A 22,258-nucleotide genomic window follows, 5' to 3' on the forward strand; every position below is an offset into this window, starting at 1 on the left:
GGATTGGGGGGTCCTGGGGGTTGCAGAGACCCCAGGATGGGGATATGGGGGGATCAGGGGGTCGTGAGGGTTGCAGAGACCCCAGGATGATGGAGTATGGGGGATATTGGGGGTTGCAGAGACCCCAAGATGAGGGTATGGGAGATACCAGAGGGTCCTGGAGGTTCCATAGACCTCAGGACAGAGGTATGGGGGGATCAGGGGGTCCTGGGGGTTGCAGAGCCCCCAGGACAGGGAGTCCCGAGGGGCGATGGGGAGTTCTGGGGGCGTGGGGCTGCCGCCGCCCCTACTTGAGGGTCTCGACGGGTTTGGGGTCGAAGTTGCCCTCGGCGTCCACGGAGGCCTTCTTCTCGGTCTTGGAGGAGTAGCTGGCGTCGACGTAGTCGGGCGGCAGGGCGCCGGCGATGGCGCACAGGCAGGGCATGGCCAGCTTGTAGAGCTCCGCGTCGAACTTCTGCGGGGGGCGGGGGGGGGGGGGGCTCGGGGACCGCCCCACGCTTCCCCCCCCCCCCCACTGCCCCACACCCAGGACCCCTCACGCCCTCCCTGCATCCCGCGCTGCCCCCCTATTGCGCCCCGCGGTCTCTCCCTTATAGCCCCACTGTAGCCAGGTGGACCCCCTAAAGCACCTTTAGGTCTCTCGTTCATCCCACCCAGGCTCCCCATAACTCCCCACGTCCGCCCTACTTCCCACGCCAGCCCCCTATAGCGCCCCTACATCTCTCCTTGGTCCCGTGTAGCCCCACTATAGCCGTCCTATATGCTAGACTGACCCCCTATAGCGCCCGTAGGTCTCCTCTTTATCCCATACAGCCCCATTATAGCCATCCTATATGGCACAGCAGCCCCCTATAGCGCCTGTAGGTCTCCCCTTCGCCCCATACAGCCCCACTGCAGCTACGCTATACGCTGCGCCAGCCCCCTACATCCCCCTTAGATCTCTCCTTCACTCCATACAGCCCCTGTATCTCCCACACAGCTCCTCTATACTCCCTTATAGACCCCTCACGTGGCACACAGGGCCCCTCTATAGCCCCCACACCACCCACATCCCCCCCCCAGGTCTCCTATATCCTCCCCGGCCCCCCAGAGCCCCCCGCTCCAGCACAGCCCAACCCCGTCCCCATGTCCCCGGCCAGCTCCAGGTCAGCCCCCACCCCCATGTCCCCATCTGGGTCACCTGCCTGTGTCCCTGTCCCCACGCACATCACCCCCCCCCAGCTCTATAGGGCTGAGTCCTGTGTCCCCATCGCACATCCCCATCCCACTCAGCCCCCCCATGTCCCCATCCCCATCTCTCTGTCCCACTCAGCCCCACGTCCACATCCCCATCTCCATGTTCCCTCCCTGTCACCCCCATGTCCCCAACCCCTAGTGTTTCCATCATATCCCCCACCCCCTTCAGCCCCCCGGGGCTCATCCTGGCCACCCCCCGGGTCCCCACGGACCTTGTGGGCCAGCGACTCGAAGATGCCCCAGAAGAGCTTGCGGGTGAGGTGCAGCTCCTCCTCGGAGCTGACGCCGTAGTTGGGCCAGCCGCTGGGCAGGCAGTAGTACTTCCAGCACCGCTCGTAGTGGTTCGTCAGCAGCTGGGGACGGGCAGGGAGGGGTGGGGGGTGGGGGGCATGGCCATGGGGACGCCCACTGGGCCCCACGGAGCCGGCGCGGCACCCCCGCCCCGGCCTCACCTTGAGCGGCATCTTGGCGAACTCGTTGAGGATGGGCACGTCGAAGACCAGCCGGCGCAGGAGGTGCTGCAGCATGGAGGGACGGATGTACCTGGGGGGGACAGCGGCCGTCAGTGGGGGCCGGGGGGCCGGGGGTGGGAAGGGGGTGCAAGGAACTCGATGGGGAGAGGGACTTGGGGGTTGACTCAGAGGATGGAGGGGACTCTTGGGGGGGGGTGACAAGGTGGTGCAGGGGGCTCAGAGGGGACTCAGGGGGTGGAGAGGGCTCTGTGGGATAGCAAGGGGGTGCAGGGGCTTTGGGGGTGACAAGGGGCTCAGAGGGTGCCCTTGGGGGGAGTGACAAGGGAGTGAGGATGCCCTCGGGGGGTGACAAGGGAGTGCGGGGGTCTCAAGGGTGCAGGCAGGACCATCAAGGCCAGGTGCGCAGGGTGCAAGGGTGGGTGCAGAGGGTGCAAGGGTGGGTGCAGGGTTGGATAACGGGGTGCAGCGGGTGCCCGGGGCGACGGGACCGGGCGTCGGGGCGTCCCTCACCGGCACAGGGCCATGAGACACTCCTCGATGACGTCGCGCTGGGCCTTGGTGAGCGAGCGCCCGCGGGAGAGGCGGTAGATGGTGTGCAGCATGGAGTCCACCATGATGGCCCGGTGCTCGGTGCCGGCGAAGAGCGGGGCGCACTTGGTGATGAGGGGCAGCACCGCCAGGCACAGGTAGCGGTTCAGCGCCAGCGCCATCTCCGTCGTGCTGAAGGCGGCCTGCGAAAAGCGGCAGCCGGTCACGGGGCACCGGGGACCCCGTGGGTGTCCCACAAGGAAGGGCCGGGTTGCAGGACCCCATAGCCATCCCATGGGATGCAGGGGACATCGCACCCCATCTCATGGGGCAGGGAGAGCACATATCCACCCCGCAGGAGCACCCCAATGCAAAGGGGCCCCATATCCATCCCGGGGGGGGGGGAAGGAGAAATCCCACATCCACCCCGCAGGAGGACCCCAAAGCAAAGGGGCCCCGAATTCATCCCACGGGGCAGTGAGAGCTTGTATCCACCCCACTGTAGAACCTCAAGGCAAAGAGGCCCCATATCCATCTCACAGAGCAGGGCAGGCTTGAAGGACCACACATCTATCCCATAGGAGGAGAGAACCTTGCACCCCATCCCATGGAGCAGGGAGAGCCTGTATCCACCCCACAGGAGCACTCCAAGGGAAAGGGACCCCATAGCTATCCCATGGGGAGAGGAGTTCCCGTATCCATCCCGCAGGAGGACTCCAAGGCAAAGGGACTCCACATCCATCCCATGAGGTTGGGGAGATGTGGGGAACCCCGTATGCATCCCATGGGGAAACAAGACCACCCGTATCCATCACACGGGGAAAGGAGACCCCGTATCCATGCCATGGGAAAGGAGATCCCCGTACCTGCCCTGTAGGAGGACCCCAAGGGACCCCGAGCTTAGCCTACGGGGCACGGCAATGCCACATCTGCCCCATGGGACACCCCCAAGCCCGAGCACCCCCTTGGGTCTCCCCCCCCAAGGTCAGGGCACCCCTCGGCGCCCCCAGGGCTCACCGTGTCCAGCGAGGCGGCCGCCCGCATGTCAGGCAGGAAGCCGACCTCGAGCACGTGCAGGAGGAAATCCTGCGTCTCGATGCCGTAGACGCGGTCCAGGAAGAGCACCATGGGCGCCTTGTGGTCGGGCACGAAGCTGGCCGACATGCGGGGCTCCACGATGTTCCCATCTGGGGACGCGGGGACGTGAGGGTGCCCCAGCAGGGCCGAGTGTTCCCATGTCCCCCCAGCCCAGTGACCGTGGAGAGGGGTTCAGGGTCCCCAGGTCTCCCTAGCCCAATGACCTTGGGGATGGCTTCAGGGTCCCCACATCTTCCCAGGCTGGTGACCCTGGAGATGGCCAAGTGTCCCCACGTCTCCCCAGCCCAGTGACTCTGGGGATTGCTGGGAGTCCCCATGTCCCTCCAGGCTGGTGCCTCCTGGAATTGCTGAGTGTCCTCATGTCCCTGCAGCCCAGTGTCCCCCAGCAGGGCTGGGTGTCCCCCATGTCTCCCCAGCCCAGGGTCCCCCAGCAGGGCCGGGTGCCCCGGCTGCCCACCTTTGCCGAAGGCCGGGATCTGCAGCGGGAGGCTGATGATGCCCACGAGGTCCTCGAGGGGCACGAGGGAGCGGAGGATGGCCCGGATCCGCAGCGCCTCGCCCTTGCCCGCCTGGATGAGCTGGGGGCCGACGGAGAGGCCGCGTGGGCATGGGGGCCCCCACCCCAAATTCCTGCCCACAGCCCCCCAGTAATGTCCCCGTGCACGTCCCACCTCCGTGCACCCACCCCAAGCACCCTTGCACATCCCCATCCGTGCACCCCTGGATGTATCTCCACGCATGCTCCTGTCCGCGTCCCCCTCCGCCCCCAGCCCGTGTCCCCGGCCGTGTCCCTACATGCATCTCCGGGGCACAGCGGCCCAACAGGTCGATGAGGGCAGAGTAGAAGGACATGATGGCGTTGCCCAAGTGCACCCGGTTCTCCTCATGCGTCTCCTCAGCTCCGAATCTGCATAGGGACAGCAGGCTCAGGGGACACTGGGGCATCTCTGTGGCATGGGGGTACCTGGCTCAGAGGACACTGGCCATCACTGCAGCTTGGGGACATATTAGGGTCTGGGGTGTCTCAGCAGAATGGAGACACCAGGTCAGGGGACACGGGGCGTCATTGCAGCATGGAGATGTTTGGGTCTGGGGACACCAGAGATCTCAGCAGAATGGGGACACCAGGTCAGGGGACATGGGGCGTCACTGCAGCATGGAGATGTTTGGGCCTGGGGACACCAAAGATCTCAGCAGAATGGGGACACCAGGTCAGGGGACACGGGGCGTCACTGCAGCATGGAGATGTTGGGGTCTGGGGACACCAGAGATCTCAGCAGAATGGGGACACCAGGTCAGGGGACACGGAGCGTCACTGCAGCATGGAGATGTTGGGGTCTGGGGACACCAAAGATCTCAGCAGAATGGGGACACCAGGTCAGGGGACACGGGGCGTCACTGCAGCATGGAGATGTTTGGGCCTGGGGACACCAGAGATCTCAGCAGAATGGGGACACCGGGTCAGGGGACACGGGGCGTCACTGCAGCATGAAGATGTTGGGGTCTGGGGACACCAGAGATCTCAGCAGAATGGGGACACCAGGTCAGGGGACACGGAGCGTCACTGCAGCATGGAGATGTTGGGGTCTGGGGACACCAAAGATCTCAGCAGAATGGGGACACCAGGTCAGGGGACACGGGGCGTCACTGCAGCATGGAGATGTTGGGGTCTGGGGACACCAAAGATCTCAGCAGAATGGGGACACCAGGCCAGGGGACACGGCACAAGGCTGGCCGCCCAGCCAGTGACGGGAACAGGGACATTTGCACGCCCAGCCACACGCGCCGGGGCCCCCCGCTCCGCCGTGCCCGTGCGACGCACAGCTCCCGCCGCCGGTCCTTCTTGATGGTGGGGCCGTCGCGGGCCGGGTCCTCGGAGATTTTGATGGCGTCCTCGATGGCGGCCAGCAGCCCGCTGCCGCCCTCGCCCCGCAGCGCCGGCCCGAAACACTCGGGCCGCCGGATGAGCAGCCGCACCACCACGTTGGCGTTCTCCTCCACGCTCTCGCCTGCGGGCACCGCCGCTCAGCGCAGGGAACCCCCCCCCCCCCCCCCAGGGTGCCCCGGCAGCGGGGCAGGGACCTCGCCCCCCCACCCCCCAGGGTGCCCCGCTGGGATGCAGGCACCCATGGTGCTCCCAAGGGGCAGGAGGCCCCCCGAGGATAACAGAATTGGGGTGCAGGGACTGCAAGGTGCACCTCCTGGGTGGCAGGACGGGGTGTGGGGACACCCAGGATGACTGTTGGGGGGGGCACGGGGACCCCCAAAGGCACCAGGAGGGGCTCAGTGGGTGCAGGAAGCCCCAGGGTGCCAGGATGGGCTGCAGGGACCCCCCAGGGTGTCTGGTTAAGGGTCAGAGAGGTGCAGGGACCTTCGGGTGCCATGCTGGGGGTGCAAGGACCATGAGAGCACCAGGATGGGTGCAGGGACCTTCGGGTGCCAGGCCGGGGCTGCAAGGACCCCCAGCACGCCAGGTTCAGTTCCAAGCATCGCAGGCACCCAAGGGTGCCAGGAGGGCCCCACAGAGGGCCCAAGGGTCGCCCGCGGCCGGCGGCGCCGCCCCGCTCACCGTTGACGAAGACGGCAAAGCGGAGGAAGTCGAGGTAGCGCTCGCCGCCGCAGGGGTTCCAGCCGATGTCGGGGTAGCCCTTGGAGAGCAGCATGGGGCAGCTCTGCAGCCCGCAGCTCGCCAGGTACGTCACCACCTGGGCACGGGGACGGAGCTCGCGCGGGTGCCTCGCACGAGGACGCCTCGCACGAGGACGCCTCGCACGAGGACGCCTCGCACGGGGCCCTTGCATGGCAAGGAGGGGCCCGCGCAGGGAGACGTTGCATGCCGTCTCTTGAGGGGGACCTTGCACGGGGACCTCCCTTGGGGACCTTGTACAGGGACTTCCCGTGGGGACCTTGCACGGGGACTCCTGTGAGGACCTTGCACGGGGACCTCCCATGGGGACCTTGCACGGGGATCTCCTGTGAGAACCTTGTAGAGGGGCTTCCCGTGGGGACCTTGCACAGGGACCTCCCATGGGGACCTTGCATGGGGACCTCCCGTGAGGACCTTGCACGGGGACCTCCCATGGGGACCTTGCACAGGGACCTCCCATGGGGACCTTGCACGGGGGATCTTGCACGGGAGCCTTTCTGGGGGGGGGGCCCTCACACGGGGCCATGCGCTGCCAGCCAGAGCGAGGCGCGGACCCGCGTCCTCGCCGTCCCCGTGCCCCTCCTGGCACCAGCGCGTGCGACGCACCTTCTCCAGGTCCTGCTCCTTGAGGGCCAGGGCCAGCTCGTTGTTGTCGATGACGGAGGCGGCCGCCACGTCCAGGGGGGTTGAGCCCCGCATGCCTGCAGGAGCGAGGGCAGGGGGTTCGGGGGGCATCGGGGCGGGGGGGGGACGGGGACATGGAGAGGGGACCCTGGCTGCCATCACCCAGGGCTGTCCCTCACCCCAGTGTGCCAGGCTGGGGACAAGGAGGATGTGGGGAACCCCAGGGTGCCAGCCTGGGGACATAGGGACCCCTTGGTGCCCAACTGGGGACAAATAGGGTGCAGAGACCCCCAGGGTACCTGGCTGGGGACAAGGAAGGGACAAGGACCTTCAGGGTGCCATGTTGGGGACACTGGGACCTCAGAGGTGCCAGATTGGGAGCAGGGATCCCTGAGTGCCAGGTTGGGGACACAGGAGACCTCCAGGGTGCCAGGCTAGGGACAAGGAGGATGCAGGAACCCCAGGGTGCCTGGCTGGGGACGAGGGACCTCCAGGACACCAGGTTGGAGACAGGGGGGACCTCGGGGCACCAGACTGGGTGCAGGGGACAGGAGGGAGAACGTGGCATGGCAGAGGCCACGGGGACACGTCTCCCTCGCTGCAGGCAGGGCGGGAGCAGGGGCCAGCACAGGAGGGAGGGGACGGGGACGGGGACGGGGCCGGGGCTCACCCAGGCCGATGCTGCTGTTCTCCAGGAGGTAGCCGAGGTGGTCGAACATGGAGCGCTGGTTCTGGCGGCTGATGCGGCAGAAGTAGCAGAGGAAGCGGCAGCAGTTGGTGACCATCTTGGGGAAGCGGATCTCCTGGGGCGACACGGGCGTCATGCGGCCCTGCGGAGAGGGACACGGTGCTGGGACACGGTGCTGGGGCACGGGGCGGGCCAGGCAGCCCGGGCGCCCCGGGGTGCCCGCGGCGCGGCTCACCTTGGACTCGCCGCCGCCCAGCACGCTGACCATCACCTGCATGACCGTCTCGTGCATGCCCAGCGCCCGCATCAGGTTGGGGTGCTGGTAGAAGACCTTGTTGTTCATGATGTTCCTGTGGGGTGGAGCAGCCGAGGGTCACTGCACCCGCAGGGACCCCCGGGTGGTGCCATGCAGGGAGGACGAGGTGCCCGCAGAGGGACACGGGTGCTCCAGGAAGCCAGGGTGCCCCGGGGGGATACATGGACCCCAGGGGGGACACAGGGTGTTGGGGCCAATATGGGGTGCACTAGGTGCCGGGTGGAGCCCAGGGTGCTCAGGGGGCCCTGAGGGACACAGGATGCCTGGAGCGGGGAGGAATTTAGGATGCTGGAGGTCATCCTGGGTGCTTGGGGAGGGGGAATACAGGGGGCTGGGGTGACCTGGGGCACCCAGGGTGCTGGTGGTGAGATGTTGGGTGCCCGAGGATGTACAGGGTGCCTGGGGGGAAGTGGGGTGCCCAGGAGGAGATACAGGGTGCCAGCTGGGAAACATTGGGTGCCCAGATGTACGGCGGGGGATGGGGATGTGAGGTGCCATGGGGGGGACAGGGGGTACCTGGGCAGATGTGGGGTGGCCAGGGGGGGACAGGAAGTGCCCAGGAGGATGCAGGGTGTTGGCTGTGGGACACCGGGTGTCCAGAGGGATGTCGGGTGCTGGTGGTGGGACGCTGGGCACCCAGGGAGGTGCAAGGCGCCCGGAGGAGGCCGCGTGAGGATGCCCGGAGCAGGGTGGAGGCCTCACCCGATGCTCTGGATCATGAGGTTCTCCTCCTCGGGGCCCATCTGGACGATGAGGAGGGAGCGGATCTGGCCCAGGCACTCGAGGAGGCTCATGGTGTCCTCGACGGAGACGGCGCTGATGGTGTAGGCCTTGGGCAGCGCCCGCACCAGCTCGCCCAGCCCGTCGTACTGCCGGTGCAGCAGGCTGAACATGGCCCGCACCAGCTCGGGGCTCTGGATGAAGGACTCCTGCGCCCAGTGCACCATGGTCTGCGAGATGAGCTCCTGCAGCGTGCCTGCGGACGCGGCCCGCGCTCAGCCCGCGGCCCCGGGAGGTTGGGGGGGGGGGGGGCCGCCCCGCGCCCCGGCGCGCTGCCCCGCGCCTCCCCAACTCACTGGGCGCGGGGGGCTCCTCGGGGGGCCTCTCCTCCTCCTCCTCCGCCTTCTTGCGCAGCCCCACCACCTTCTGCACCAGCCCCAGGAGCCGCTGCCGCAGGGACGCGTCTTCCTCCTCCTCCTCCTCCTCCCCGGCCAGCTCGATGCCTGCGGGGTGCGGAGGCGGGATGGGGGGGGGGGGTTACCACGGGGGAGGTGGAGGGGGGGCCCTTGCGCCCCATTTGGGGATGGTGGGGGGAGCACGACCCCAAAATAGGGGTCCTGAGTGGGGGTCCCCGTAGGGTGGAGAAGTCCCCTTGTCCCCAGCAGGTCCCCGCACCCCCCCCCCCATGCTGGGGGGCCCAGGGGCTCGTCCCCAGGAGGCCCCCCCGGGGCAGGGAGGGGGGTCCCCCCGCGGAGGGTCCTGCCGGGGGTCCCGCCGGGGGTCGCCGCCGGGCTCACCGCAGTGAGCGAGCAGGTCGTTGTGGAAGTCGAGCAGCTCGTCGCGGATGTCCTCGGGCACGGGACACTCCTCCTCGTCCGCCCCCGCCTTGTACTGCAGCAGCATGTTGATCTGGGGACACCGGGGCGGACGGCGGGGTCAGCGCCGCAGCCGTCACCTGCCACCCCCCCCCGCCCACGCCCCACGCGTGTCCCCGCTCCGGCCGCCTTCCCCCGTGTCCCTGTCTCCACGCACGTCCCCCTGCGTGCGTGTCCCGTGTCCCCACGCACGTCCCCATGGCCCTGTGCATGTCCCCCTGCCCTGTCCCCAACCCCCAAGCATGTCCCGTGTCCCCATGCACATCCCCATGGCCCTGTGCATGTCCTCCTGCCCCATCCCCAAACTCCAAGCATGTCCCCATGCACGTCCCCATGGCCCTGTGCATGTCCCCCTGCCCCGTCCCCAACCCCCAAGCATGTCCCATGTCCCCACGCATGTCCCCATGGCCCTGTGCGTGTCCCCCTGCCCCGTCCCCAACCCCCAAGCATGTCCCCATGCACATCCCCATGGCCCTGTGCATGTCCCCCTGCCCTGTCCCCAACCCCCAAGCATGTCCCATGTCCCCACGCATGTTCCCATGGCCCTGTGCGTGTCCCCCTGCCCCATCCCCAACCCCCAAGCATGTCCCGTGTCCCCATGCACGTCCCCATGGCCCAGTGTGTGTCCCCCTGCCCCATCCCCAAACCCCAAGTATGTCCCCATGCACGTCCCCATGGCCCTGTGCGTGTCCCCCTGCCCCGTCCCCAGCCCCCAAGCATGTCCCATGTCCCCATGCACGTCCCCATGGCCCAGTGTGTGTCCCCCTGCCCCATCCCCCAACCCCAAGCATGTCCCCATGCACGTCCCCATGGCCCTGTGCGTGTCCCCCTGCCCCGTCCCCAACCCCCAAGCATGTTCCATGTCCACACGCATGTCCCCATGGCCCTGTGCGTGTCCCCCTGCCCCGTCCCCAACCCCCAAACATGTCCCATGTCCCCATGCACGTCCCCATGGCCCTGCGCACATCCTGCTGTGTTCCCCCCCCACCCCGGGCACTCGCCCTTGTCCCCACGCCCCTACGGCCAGGCGCATCCCCGCGCACGCCGTCCCCGTCCCCGGCGGCGTCACCTGCTCCTGGGGGGGCGAGCGGAACTCGCGGGTGCGCCGGGCCGTCTCGGCCGCCGACATGGTGAGCGCCCGCATGAGCTGCCCGTAGCGGCGGCGCTGGTCGCGCTGCAGCCGCTCCACGTGCCGCTCCGAGAAGGCCACGATGGCCTCGACGCGGTGCTGCAGCTCCCGGTCGCAGAAGTACTCCAGGAGGTTGCACATCTGGGGCGGGAGCGGGCGCGCGGGGCCCCGGTGAGGGGAGCCGGGGCGGGATGCAGCCCCCCCATGGGTGACGAGGGACGGCGCTGGGCAGCGGTGACACCCCACCCCACCCCCTGCCCCGGGGCTGCGTCCCCATGGGGTCCCCGAGGAGGGGGCGGGATGGGTGGATGAGGATGGGGGTCTGGGACCAGGGACATGGGGACAGGCACCTCTGGGAGGGGACCAGGGACATGGGGCTGGGATGGTCCAGGGGATGGTCACCCCAGGGAGGGGACCAGGGACATGGGACTGGGACAGGCACCCAATGGAGGGGACCAGGGACATGGGGCTGGGATGGTCCAGGGGATGGTCACCCCAGGGAGGGGACCAGGGACATGGGACTGGGACAGGCACCCAATGGAGGGGACCAGGGACATGGGGCTGGGATGGTCCAGGGGATGGTCACCCCAGGGAGGGGACCAGGGACATGGGACTGGGACAGGCACCCAATGGAGGGGACCAGGGACATGGGGCTGGGATGGTCCAGGGGATGGTCACCCCAGGGAGGGGACCAGGGACATGGGACTGGGACAGGCACCCAATGGAGGGGACCAGGGACATGGGGCTGGGATGGTCCAGGGGATGGTCACCCCAGGGAGGGGACCAGGGACATGGGACTGGGACAGGCACCCAATGGAGGGGACCAGGGACATGGGGCTGGGATGGTCCAGGGGACGGTCACCCCAGGGAGGGGACCAGGGACATGGGACTGGGACAGGCACCCAATGGGGGGACCAGGGACATGGGGCTGGGATGGTCCAGGGAATGGTCACCCCAGGGAGTGGGATCAGGGACATGGGACTGGGACAGGCACCCAATGGAGGGGACCAGGGACATGGGGCTGGGATGGTCCAGGGGATGGTCACCCCAGGGAGGGGACCAGGGACATGGGGCAAGCACAGGGGCTGGGACAGGCACCCCGGGGAGATGACAGTCTCTCCTGCTCACCTGCAGCTTGACCGACTCGGGCAGCTTCATCTGCAGCAGCCCTTCCTCCAGCCCTTCCTCCTCCTCTTCCTCCTCCTCTGCCTCCATCTCCCCGGCCTCGATGGCCTTCCTCCGCGCTTCCTCCTCCTCCTCCGCCTCGCCGTCGTCGCCCTCACCGGCCGGCAGCAGCGGGCGCCGGGGCTCGCCGAAGACGCGGGGCTCGATCATGCGGAGGACGCGGCGGACGTCGCCGTCGCCCAGGGCACCCACGGCCAGCAGCGCCGACACCAGCTTCAGCACCGGCACCAGCTGGAACTCCACGCTGCCGCCCACGGGGTCGCGGGCGTGCGGACCCCCGCCGGCCACCGCCTCGGCCAGCATGCGGATGGCCCGGGCGCCCAGGGCGCCCAGCGGCACGCCGGGGCTCAGCGGCGCCCGCCCGCCCGCCGCCACCGGCGTCACGAAGCACGGCTCGGCGAAGTGGGGCCGGGGCCGGAGGCAGGCGCTGGGACCCACGCCGGGGGGTCCGGGCGCTCGGCCGCCGCCGGGGAAGAGGGTGATGCTCTTGGTGGCCTCGGTCATGGGGATGATGAACTCGGCGCTCATGGAGGCGCGAGCCCGCTGGGCGGCCTCCAGGTGCATGGCCAGCAGCAGGTCGTAGTAGCCGGCGCGCAGCGGCCCCGGCAGCTCGGGGCTCTCGATGGCGAAGAGCAGCTGCGCCTGGTCCACGTGGCTGCAGAGCGCGTGGGCCACCCGGTTGTTGCCCAGGGCGCACACGGCGCAGTAGAGCTTCAGCGAGTGCCACTGGAAGCGCAGCAGGTCCAGCCGCTCCGACAGCTCCATGATGTCGATGCACCTAAAGGCGGGAACGGGGTGGGGGTCAGGGCAGGATGCCTGGGCCCCCTGGGGTGGCGTCTGGTCCCCTCAGGTGGGAACAAGACAGCGAGACCCCTACTATGGAGACAGGATGTCTGGGTGCCCTGGGAACAGGACGTCTAGTTTGGGACAGGACATGTGGGTCTCCTGGGGTGTGGGTTCCCCTGGAGGCAAGACATCTGGGTCCTCTGGTATGGACAGGACATCTAGGTCCCCTGGAGGCAGGACATCTGGGCATCTGGGTCCCCTTGGATGGGAGCAGGACACGAGCATCCCCTAGGGACACTACACTTGGGTCCTCCTAGGGTGGGGTCATGACATCTGGGGCCTCTGGGGATAGGACAGCTCATCCTTGGGGTGAGGACAGGACACCTGGGTCCTCCGGGGACAGGCGCTGGAGGTCCCTGACCTGTTCTCCTCAGGGATGTGCAGGGCCATCATGACGAGGGGGTCGACGCACTCCACCATCCAGCCGTGGCGCTCGCTGACGCGGGCCATGTCCACGGCCAGGAACTCGTTGGGCATCCGGCTCCAGGTGACCGGCGTCAGGAGCTGGATGACGAGCCGCGGCGGGCACTGCGGCTCCGGGTTCTTGCGCTCGCTGTAGAACATGGCGGCCGAGATGGGCATGATGTTCTGCAGGGACACGGAGGGGTGTGAGGCACAGGGATGGACCAGGCAGCCACCGTCTCCCAGGTTCCCCTTGCTCCATCCTACAGATCCTGCTACCTCCTGGAGGACCCACGCTCACCTTGAGCTTGCCCAGCTCAAACTGGATGACGTTCTGGCTGGTGGGGAGGGCAAAGACGGCTGGGAAGAGCTTGGTGTTGGGCTCCACCTAGCAAGGACAGAGCTGCTGAGACCAGGGGTGGGAACAGGGAACCAAGGATGGGACTAGGGATGGGAGCAGGGACAGGACTCCCCCTGCCAAAGCCTCATGGGGGACCAGCTCGCCTGGAAGAAGGTGTTGATCTCCTTGCCGTTGGCGGTGAAGGTCATGAGCCCGGTGGCCAGGTCCACGAGGCAGCCGATGACCAGGTCGGTGTGGCTGACCCGCGCCTGCTGCGTGTTGCTGGCAAACTCCCCTCCCCAGACCATGTAGCAGTTGCTCCGCTTGATGCTGTGGGGGCAAAAAAGGGGTGATGGAGGGGGGACACCTTCCCCATCGCCCCCCCTAGACCCACACCCTTCCCCATTGCCTCCCCAGGGATCCCACTCCAGGACCTTTCCCCATCACCTCCTCAGGGATCCCAGTCCCAGACGCCTTCCCCACTGCTCTGCCACCTTCCCCCAGGTCCCTGCCACCTTCTCCAGGACGCTCTGGTCCCCCCAGCCCCGCAGCATCCTCGTGCCACGCGGCAGTACCTGTCGTGCACGTTGCCCTTGTCATCACCCATGGTGACGGTGACGGTGCGGACGCGGGAGAGGTCGAAGGCAGTGTCGTGCTGGTGGTAGTCAGGGGTCACCCAGCCGACCCATACACACGTGGGCTCCTGCCCCGCGAAGATCCTCACCGAGTAGTAATACTGGGGACAGAGAGGTGAGCATGGGGCTGGGGCCATGGAGGGGCATCAGGGACAGGGGACAGGATGGGGATGGAGATGTGGGGATGGGGACCGTGGGGCACGGGGAGGTGGGATGGGGGACAGGATGGGGATGGAGAAGTGCGGATGGGGACTGTGGGGAGTGGGGAGGCAGCCTGGGATATGGACCGTGGGGTACAGAGATGAGGGATGGGGACCGTGGGGTGCTGGGACAGGGATGGGGGACGAGGTGTGGACTGTGGGGCAGGGGGAAGGAGATGCAATGTAGGGGACAGAACAGGAATGGGGACCAGGACCACGGGGCACTGGGACACGCACGGGGACCATAGTGTACAGGGATGCAGGGACCATGGAGCGGGACCATGGGACCACGTGGAGCTGGGACAAGGGGGCAGGAGAGGGGAGGTGGGATTGGAGACGGGGATGAAGGAAGGAGACGCAGGGAAGAGGAGAGATGCAGTGGTGGGGGCCATGGGGCACAGGGACACGGACCGGAGGACGGAGGCTGCATGAGGATGCGGGACGCCAAGGGACAGCAGGGTACGGGGACACTGGGATGGGACTGGGGTGCTGGGACGGGTACCACAAGGTGCTGGGGTGGGAGTCAGTGTCAGGATGAGGTTGGGAAACCAGGACGGAGCACTGGGATGGTGGGATAGGATAGGATTGGGGTGCTGGGACAGGGATGCTGGGACAGGGATGGGGGTACCAGGATGGGGGGGCGGGGTTAGGGTCACCAGGACCGAGGTGCCAGGATGGGGGCCGGCCCCCGCCTACCGTGGTGGTGTTCATGATGACCTCGGGGTCGTCGCGCTCGTCGGGGACAACGTCCTCCTCGAGGCGCGGGACGGTGGGCACCGCGGGGGGCGGCGCGAAGGGAGTCTTCCTCGCCTTGAACAGGAACCTGGGGGGCACCGGGACTGAGGGTGCCCCATAGTGGCACCCCCATGGCCCTAACTGTGCCCCCCACATCCCCATTGTGGGGCAGTGATCCCAGGACCTCACCACGGAGCATCCCTACGTCCCCGCCATGGGGCAATGATGTCCTCCAGGACACCACCATGGAGCCACCCCCATGTCCCTGCCATGGGGCAATGCCCCCCAAGACCTCACCATGGAGCACCCCCACATCTCCATCATGGAGCGATGCCCTCCAGGACACCACCATGGAACATCCCTATGTCCCCACCATGGGGCGATGTCCCTGGCCCTCCCATATCTCACCGTGGGGCTCCCCTCTGTCCCCACTCACCCCCTCCGGGTCTTGCCCTTCTCGGTGGTCGCATCCTTCTCGTTCTCGGCGCGGGGCTGGTCGCGGGGGGCCGGGGAGGTGGGCCCCCCTCCAGGCGCCTTGTCGGCCTCGCCGTTGGCCTCGGGGTGCCGGGGGGCAGCGGAGCGGCGGAGGCGCTCGAAGTCGGAGAGGGGCTCGAGGCCGACGTCGTCGGGGGGCTCGGGGGGGGACCGAGGCAGCGGCGTGGTCCCCGGGGCGCAGCGGAAGTTGGGGTGAAACTGCACCGGCAGGCTGAGGCGGAGGAAGAGGAGCTCGGGCTGCGCGGCTGGCGAGCCCAGCGCCCGGTGGGCCAACCGCAGGCATGGCGGCGTCTCCACCGTCCCGTCCATCCGTGTCACCTGCGAGAGCCACCCCGGGTGGGGACACGTCATGGGGATGCACATTGCCCATGTGCAGGGACCCATGGGGACATGCATCACCCCAGCCTGGGGACATCTGGGGATCAGGAACCCCATGGGGACGTGCATCACCCCAGCCGGGGGATCAGGAACCCCATGGGGACGTGCACCACCTCAACCTGAGGACATCTGGGGATTGGGAATCCCATAGGGACGTACATCACCCCAGCCTGGGGATCAGGAACCCCATGGGGACGTGCACCACCTCAACCTGAGGACATCTGGGGATTGGGAATCCCATAGGGACGTACATCACCCCAGCCTGGAGATCAGGAACCCCATGGGGACGTGCACCACCTCAGCCTGAGGACATCTGGGGATCGGGAACCCCATGGGGACATACATCACCCCAGCCTGGGGACACCTCAGGGACTGGGGAGCCCCTGGGGACCCTGCGGGGACACATCATCCCAGCCAGGTGACACAAGGGGCCAGACACACCCATCCCTCCACACAGCACCCCACAACCCTCAGCCCCCATAGGGTCTTCCCCATTGCCAACCCCTGTAGGACTTCCCCAGACCCCCAACTCTCCATGGGTTTCCTCAGTCCTCCATGGGTTTTCCCCCACCAAGGTCCTGCATCTCCTAGAGGAGTCCCCCCAACCCTCCATGGGTCCCCCTTGCCCAGGACCCCCAATCCTCCGTGGCCCCATCCAGCTGACCTCCAGCTGGGGGTGGTCGGGGGGCACGGGGGCGAACTGGGGCAGGCTCTTGCTGAACCAGAGGGTGATGGGGCGCTTCATGTTGATGGCGAAGGGCTCGAAGCCTTCCTGGAGGCCGCAGATGGTGAAGAAGCGCAGGCTGCTCACGTCCTGGCCCAGGTTCAGCCGCCCAACCTGGTCCAGCCCCAGGCTGCACACGGGCACGAAGCCTGCGGCACGGAGCGGTGCGGCCTCAGCACCCGCGGACCCAGGCGTCCGGGTGCCGCCGCCGCCGCCGCCGCCCCCGGGAACCCGGCTCACCCTCGCCCACTTCGAAGTCCTTGAAGGCAAGCTCGGAGCCGGCGTCGCTGATGAGCACCTCGCCGTTGAGGGTGAAGGTGATGTGGCTCTCGCCCAGGTCGATCATGCAGCCCACCACGTCGCCCGGCTGCCAGGTCCGCCCGAAGGGCTCGCTGCCCACGTGCCAGCGCTGCGCCTGCGGGGACGGCGGAGGGCTCAGCGGCGACCCGGGCCATCGGGAGGGGACAGGGGACCAGAGGGGACTGGTGGCACTGGGAGGGTATGGAGGACCATGCGAGCTGGGGGATCTGGGGTGATCTTGGGTATCAAGGGGGGTATGGAGGACCAGGAGGACCCAGAACGTTGTTGGGTATGAGGAACTCCGAGGGGATATGGTGGGGTACAGGGTACCAGGAGGACCTAGGACATTGAGGGGGACTTGGGGGTATCCTGGGCATCAGGGGAGTATGGGGGACCAGGAGGATCCAGGACACCCAGGGGACCTGGGAGACTGGGGAGCACCCAGGACTTGGGGGGACATGGGGCACTGGGGAGACCTGGGAGCACGGGAGACCTGGGGGGGGGGGGCGGATCTTGGGCATCATCAGGGGCTATGGGGGACAAGGGGGCTCGTGGAGCACCAGGAGGTTATGGGGGACCCATGGCACTGGGGGGGGGAGCAGGACTGGGGCACAAGCCAGCACGGGGAAGGGAGGGGGGCTATAGGGGTGCACGGGTGTGGGGAGGGGGGGCTACGGGGGCAGGCGCAGACCCCAGGGGGCCACGGGGGTCCCCGGCTCACCCGGTGCCCGTTGAAGACGTAGGCGAGGTCGTCGGCGCCCAGCTCGGCGTCGGGGCGCACGTGGGGCCGGGCCCAGCCCACCCGCATCTCCCCGGTGGTCACCGCCTCGAACTCGAAGTACCACTTGCCCGAGCGCACGGCGTAGCTCCGCTCGGCCCGGAAAATGCGCACCTTGTCGGCACGGCCCCGCGGCACGCCCTGGGCGGCTGGGGGCGCGGGCCGTCAGCGCCCCGAAAGGGCAGCGCGCGCCCCGAACGGCACCCTGCAACCGCCTTGCGCCCCGGAACAGCACCCGGCACCCCAACGGCACCCTGCGACCGCTCTGCATCCCCCGAACGGCACCCTGCAACCGCCTTGCGCCCCGGAACAGCACCCGGTACCCCAACGGCACCCTGCGACCGCTCTGCATCCCCCGAACGGCACCCTGCAACCGCCTTGCGCCCCGGAACAGCACCCGGCACCCCAACGGCACCCTGCGACCGCCCTGCATCCCCCGAACGGCACCCTGCAACCGCCTTGTGCCCCGGAACAGCACCCGGCACCCCAACGGCACCCTGCGACCGCCCTGCATCCCCCGAACGGCACCCTGCAACCGCCTTGTGCCCCGGAACAGCACCCGGCACCCCAACGGCACCCTGCGACCGCTCTGCATCCCCCAAACGGCACCCTGCAACCGCCTTGCGCCCCGGAACAGCAACATGCACCCCAAAACAGCACCCTGCAACCACCCCAAAATAGCACCCGGCACCCCCAAATGGTGCCCTGCAACCTCCCTGAACCCCAGAACAGCAGTGTGCACCCCAAATGGCTCCCTGCAACCTCCTTGCACCCCAAAACAGCATCTGGCACCCCAAATGGTGCCCTGCAACCGCCCTACATCCCCCAACCGGCTCCTTGCAACCTCCCTGCACCCCAAAATAGCAGTATGCACCCCCAAAACGGCGCCCTGCGCCCTCCCTGCAGCCCCGAACGGCACCCTGCAGCCTCCCTGCGGGACAGGGGCCGGGGGGGGGCCCGGCAGGCCGGGGGGCCGGGGGGGCACTCACGGCTCTCCTGGTCGGGGGGCTCGATGTTGTAGCCATAGCCGATGAGGGTGCGCACGGCCTCGCACAGGCTGTCGCGGTTCGTCTTCTTGGTTCGCTCGTCCAGGAGGTTGTAGGGCACCAGGCGGGGGTTGCGCTTGTTCTTGATGTCCTGGGGACACCGCGGCCGTGGGCACGGGGCGCCCGGGGGCACAGCGGCGGGGGGCACACGGGGGGCACAAGGGCGCCACAGCCACGGGGTGCGCGGGGACAAGAGGACACGGGGACATGGGGCACTGCGGCCACGGGGTACATAGGGGGCACAAGGCCATAGGGACACCACAGCCACGGGCATGGGGTGCGCGGGGACAAGAGGACACGGGGACATGGGACACTGCGGCCACGGGGTACGTAGGGGGCACAAGGCCATGGGGACACCACAGCCACGGGCATGGGGTGCGCGGGGACAAGAGGACACGGGGACGTGGGGCACTGCGGCCACGGGGTACGTAGGGGGCACAAGGCCATGGGGACACCACAGCCATGGGCATGGGGTGCGCGGGGACAAGAGGACACGGGGACGTGGGACACTGCGGCCATGGGGTGCGTAGGGGGCACAAGGCCATGGGGACACCACAGCCATGGGCATGGGGTGCATGGGGCCAAGAGGCCATGAGGACATGGGACACTGTGGCCATGGGGTGTGTAGGGGGCACAAGGCCATAGGGACACCACAGCCATGGGCATGGGGTGAGCGGGGACAAGAGGCCATGGGGACGTGGGGCACTGCGGCCACGGGGTACGTGGGGGGCACAAGGCCATGGGGCCGCCAAGGCGGGCGGGCAGGGCGGCGCCGGGGGGCACCCGCGGGTGCGGGGCGCACCTGGACGATGCTGTAGGTCCAGCCCTGCTGGACGCGGTCGCGGGCCCACACGTTGTGCCCGTTCTCGGCCAGCCGGTCGACCAGGGTGTTCTGCGCCGGCGTCAGCTTCACGTGCGACAGGTCCAGCGGCGCCGGCTTGTACCCGTTGGACATCATGTACCTGGGGGGGGGGACACTGTCAGACCCCCCCACCTCCAGCACCACAGGGACCCCCAGTACCCCCAGCCGCCAGCCCTGAGCAGGGACCTCCCAATTTGGACCTCCAAACAGGAAGTCCTGATCAGAGATTCCAATGGGGACCCACCACCAGGAACCCCCCCAGTATGGACCTCCAACCAGGAAGCCCTGATCAGGGATTCCAATGGGGACCCACCACCAGGAACTCCCCCAGTATGGACCTCCAAACAGGAAGCCCTGATCAGGGATTCCAATGGGGACCCACCACCAGGGACCTCCCAGTATGGACCTCCAACCAGGAAGCCCTGATCAGGGATTCCAATGGGGACCCACCACCAGGGACCTCCCAGTATGGACCTCCAAACAGGAAGCCCTGATCAGGGATTCCAATGGGGACCCACCACCAGGGACCTCCCAGTATGGACCTCCAAACAGGAAGCCCTGATCAGGGATTCCAATGGGGACCCACCACCAGGGACCTCCCAGTATGGACCTCCAAACAGGAAGTCCTGATCAGAGATTCCAATGGGGACCCACCACCAGGAACCCCCCCAGTATGGACCTCCAACCAGGAAGCCCTGATCAGGGATTCCAATGGGGACCCACCACCAGGAACTCCCCCAGTATGGACCTCCAACCAGGAAGCCCTGATCAGGGATTCCAATGGGGACCCACCACCAGGGACCTCCCAGTATGGACCTCCAACCAGGAAGCCCTGATCAGGGATTCCAATGGGGACCCACCACCAGGGACCTCCCAGTATGGACCTCCAACCAGGAAGCCCTGATCAGGGATTCCAATGGGGACCCACCACCAGGGACCTCCCAGTATGGACCTCCAACCAGGAAGCCCTGATCAGGGATTCCAATGGGGACCCACCACCAGGGACCTCCCAGTATGGACCTCCAACCAGGAAGCCCTGATCAGGGATTCCAATGGGGACCCACCACCAGGGACCTCCCAGTATGGACCTCCAACCAGGAAGTCCAGACCAGGGATTCCAGTGGGGACCCATCACCAGTGACCCTCAGCCAGGAAGCCCTGATGGGGACCTCGGTTGGGGACCCACCACCAAGGATCTCCCAATTTGGATGCCCCACCAGGGACCAGGGGCCCCTGATTAGGACCCCATCCAGGAACCTCCAGCGCAGACACTCTACTGCCCCCCCACCAGCCAGGGAACCCCCCACAAACTGGGGACCCCTAAGGACTCCCTAAATTGGGACACCCCCCCGCCCCGGGACACCAGCTGGGGAGCCTACCTGGGTGCCCTTCAACTGGTCCTCCCCTCAACCCAAACCACCAACCCCCAAAGACCCCCAAGGCAAGGACCTCCCCCAAACCAGTAACACCCTCTCCAGCCCAGGGTCTCCCCAAACCAGTACCCCCCACCCCAAACTGGGACCACCGAGCCAAGCCCCTGCCCCAAGCTCTGCCCCATCCGAATGTCACTGCCCCCCTCCAGTCCCCCTTTGCCCCTGGCACCTACGTTTTGGGCAGTTTGATCTTCCTGAGGTTCTCCTCGGCTTTCTCGTCAGCCATGCCCACGTGGCAGCCCAGCGCCAGCAGCGTCCTGGGGGTGCAGCGTAAGGGGGCCGCCGGGACCCCACATCCTGCCCCTCAGCTCCAACCCCAGCCCCATACTCCAGACCCAGTTCCCCAGGCCCCAGCTCCAACCCCATCCTTGGTCCCCCAGATCCCAGCCCCGTACCCTAGACCGTCAGCTCCAACCCCAGCCCCATACCTCAGCCCTGGTGCCCCAGATCCCAGCCCCATACGCCAGCGCCAGCCCCACAGCCCGCTCCCGCCCCCCTCGGCCCCCTCACTTGAGGGTCTCCCCCGACATCTGGAGGTTGTAGTTCCTCTCGGGCTCGGGCAGGCTGTGGAAGTCCAGCAGGCAGGGGTGCAGGCGCTTGTTGTCGTCGCGGATCTGGGGGGGCCGGAGGGGGTGAGCCCCCAGCCCTGGGGGCACCTGACGGCCCCCCTCGCAGTGGCGGGGGGGGGGGGGAAAGCTCGGGGGTGGTTCCAGGGGTTGCTGGGGGGGCTCAGGGGGTCCCCAGGTAGGGTGGGGGCTCAGGGGGTTCATTGCACTGCAAGGGTCTGGGGGGCTCCTGTCCATTGCACCCGAGGGGCTTGGGGGGGCTCTGTAGCACCCCAAGGGGTTTGGGGGCTCAGGGGGGTGCACTGGAGCAAGGGGCTTGGGGGGGTCTTTGGGGCACCCCAAGGGAGATGGGGGTCTCAAGGAGATGCAGGAAGTTTGGGGGTCCCAGTGGGTTCACTGTGCAGCAAGGGCTTTGGGGGACACCTATTTTGGGGGTGGGGTTGAGAGGCTTGGGGGGGGGGTCGCAGCACCCCAGAGAGGCCTGGGGGAGCTCCGGGGGGCTGGGGGACTGGGGGTCACTCACGGGGCCGTAGGTCCAGCCCTGCTCGATGCGGGTCAGGGCCCACAGCTCGTGGATGTTCTCCGCCAGCTTCTCCCGGATGCGCTCCAGGTGGGGGGGCAGCACGATCTGGGGGGTGGCATGGGGGGAGAGCGACCCCGAGCCCCTCTAGGATCTCCCCCGAAAATCCTGGACAAGCCCCCCGAATTCCCCCGGCTCCCAGTACTCCAAACCCCTGGTCTTGCACCCAGAATCCTCCCAGCACCCACATCCCCATGCATGCACCCCAAATCCCTCCAGCATCCAGCACCCCAAATCCCCATGCATGCACCCCGAATCCTCCCAGCACCCAAAACCCCTGGCCATGCACCCCAAATCCCCATGCATGCACCCCAAATCTTCCTAGCACCTCATACTCCGACCATGCACCCCAAATTCCACCAGCACCCCAGCTCCCAGCACCCCAAATCCCCACGCATGCACCCCGAATCCTCTCAGCA

At 67.6% G+C, this 22,258-nt stretch overlaps 1 protein-coding gene across 1 annotated transcript in view; it reads right to left on the bottom strand.

The window, feature by feature from the left end:
- Positions 1-21,887, bottom strand: part of LOC134154056 (ryanodine receptor 1-like) — a gene marked incomplete at its 5' end in the record, with an annotated part of 57,870 nt that extends 35,983 nt beyond the window's left edge. The window contains 31 exon segments of the mRNA XM_062600700.1: positions 291-454; positions 1,449-1,589; positions 1,689-1,779; positions 2,220-2,440; positions 3,255-3,424; positions 3,793-3,913; positions 4,131-4,242; positions 5,158-5,344; positions 5,905-6,040; positions 6,589-6,683; positions 7,277-7,409; positions 7,530-7,644; positions 8,313-8,586; positions 8,687-8,833; positions 9,128-9,239; positions 10,275-10,475; positions 11,463-12,297; positions 12,727-12,953; positions 13,069-13,155; positions 13,272-13,437; positions 13,683-13,843; positions 14,639-14,765; positions 15,114-15,490; positions 16,215-16,423; positions 16,515-16,689; positions 17,296-17,501; positions 18,342-18,489; positions 19,201-19,360; positions 20,867-20,950; positions 21,204-21,307; positions 21,783-21,887. Of these exon segments, the coding sequence (XP_062456684.1) occupies positions 291-454; positions 1,449-1,589; positions 1,689-1,779; positions 2,220-2,440; positions 3,255-3,424; positions 3,793-3,913; positions 4,131-4,242; positions 5,158-5,344; positions 5,905-6,040; positions 6,589-6,683; positions 7,277-7,409; positions 7,530-7,644; positions 8,313-8,586; positions 8,687-8,833; positions 9,128-9,239; positions 10,275-10,475; positions 11,463-12,297; positions 12,727-12,953; positions 13,069-13,155; positions 13,272-13,437; positions 13,683-13,843; positions 14,639-14,765; positions 15,114-15,490; positions 16,215-16,423; positions 16,515-16,689; positions 17,296-17,501; positions 18,342-18,489; positions 19,201-19,360; positions 20,867-20,950; positions 21,204-21,307; positions 21,783-21,887 (5,591 nt within the window).
- Positions 21,888-22,258: the final 371 nt, after the last annotated feature.

The sequence above is a fragment of the Rhea pennata genome, assembly GCF_028389875.1.
Source record: "Rhea pennata isolate bPtePen1 chromosome 32 unlocalized genomic scaffold, bPtePen1.pri SUPER_32_unloc_1, whole genome shotgun sequence".
NCBI classification, from domain to species: Eukaryota; Metazoa; Chordata; class Aves; order Rheiformes; family Rheidae; genus Rhea; species Rhea pennata.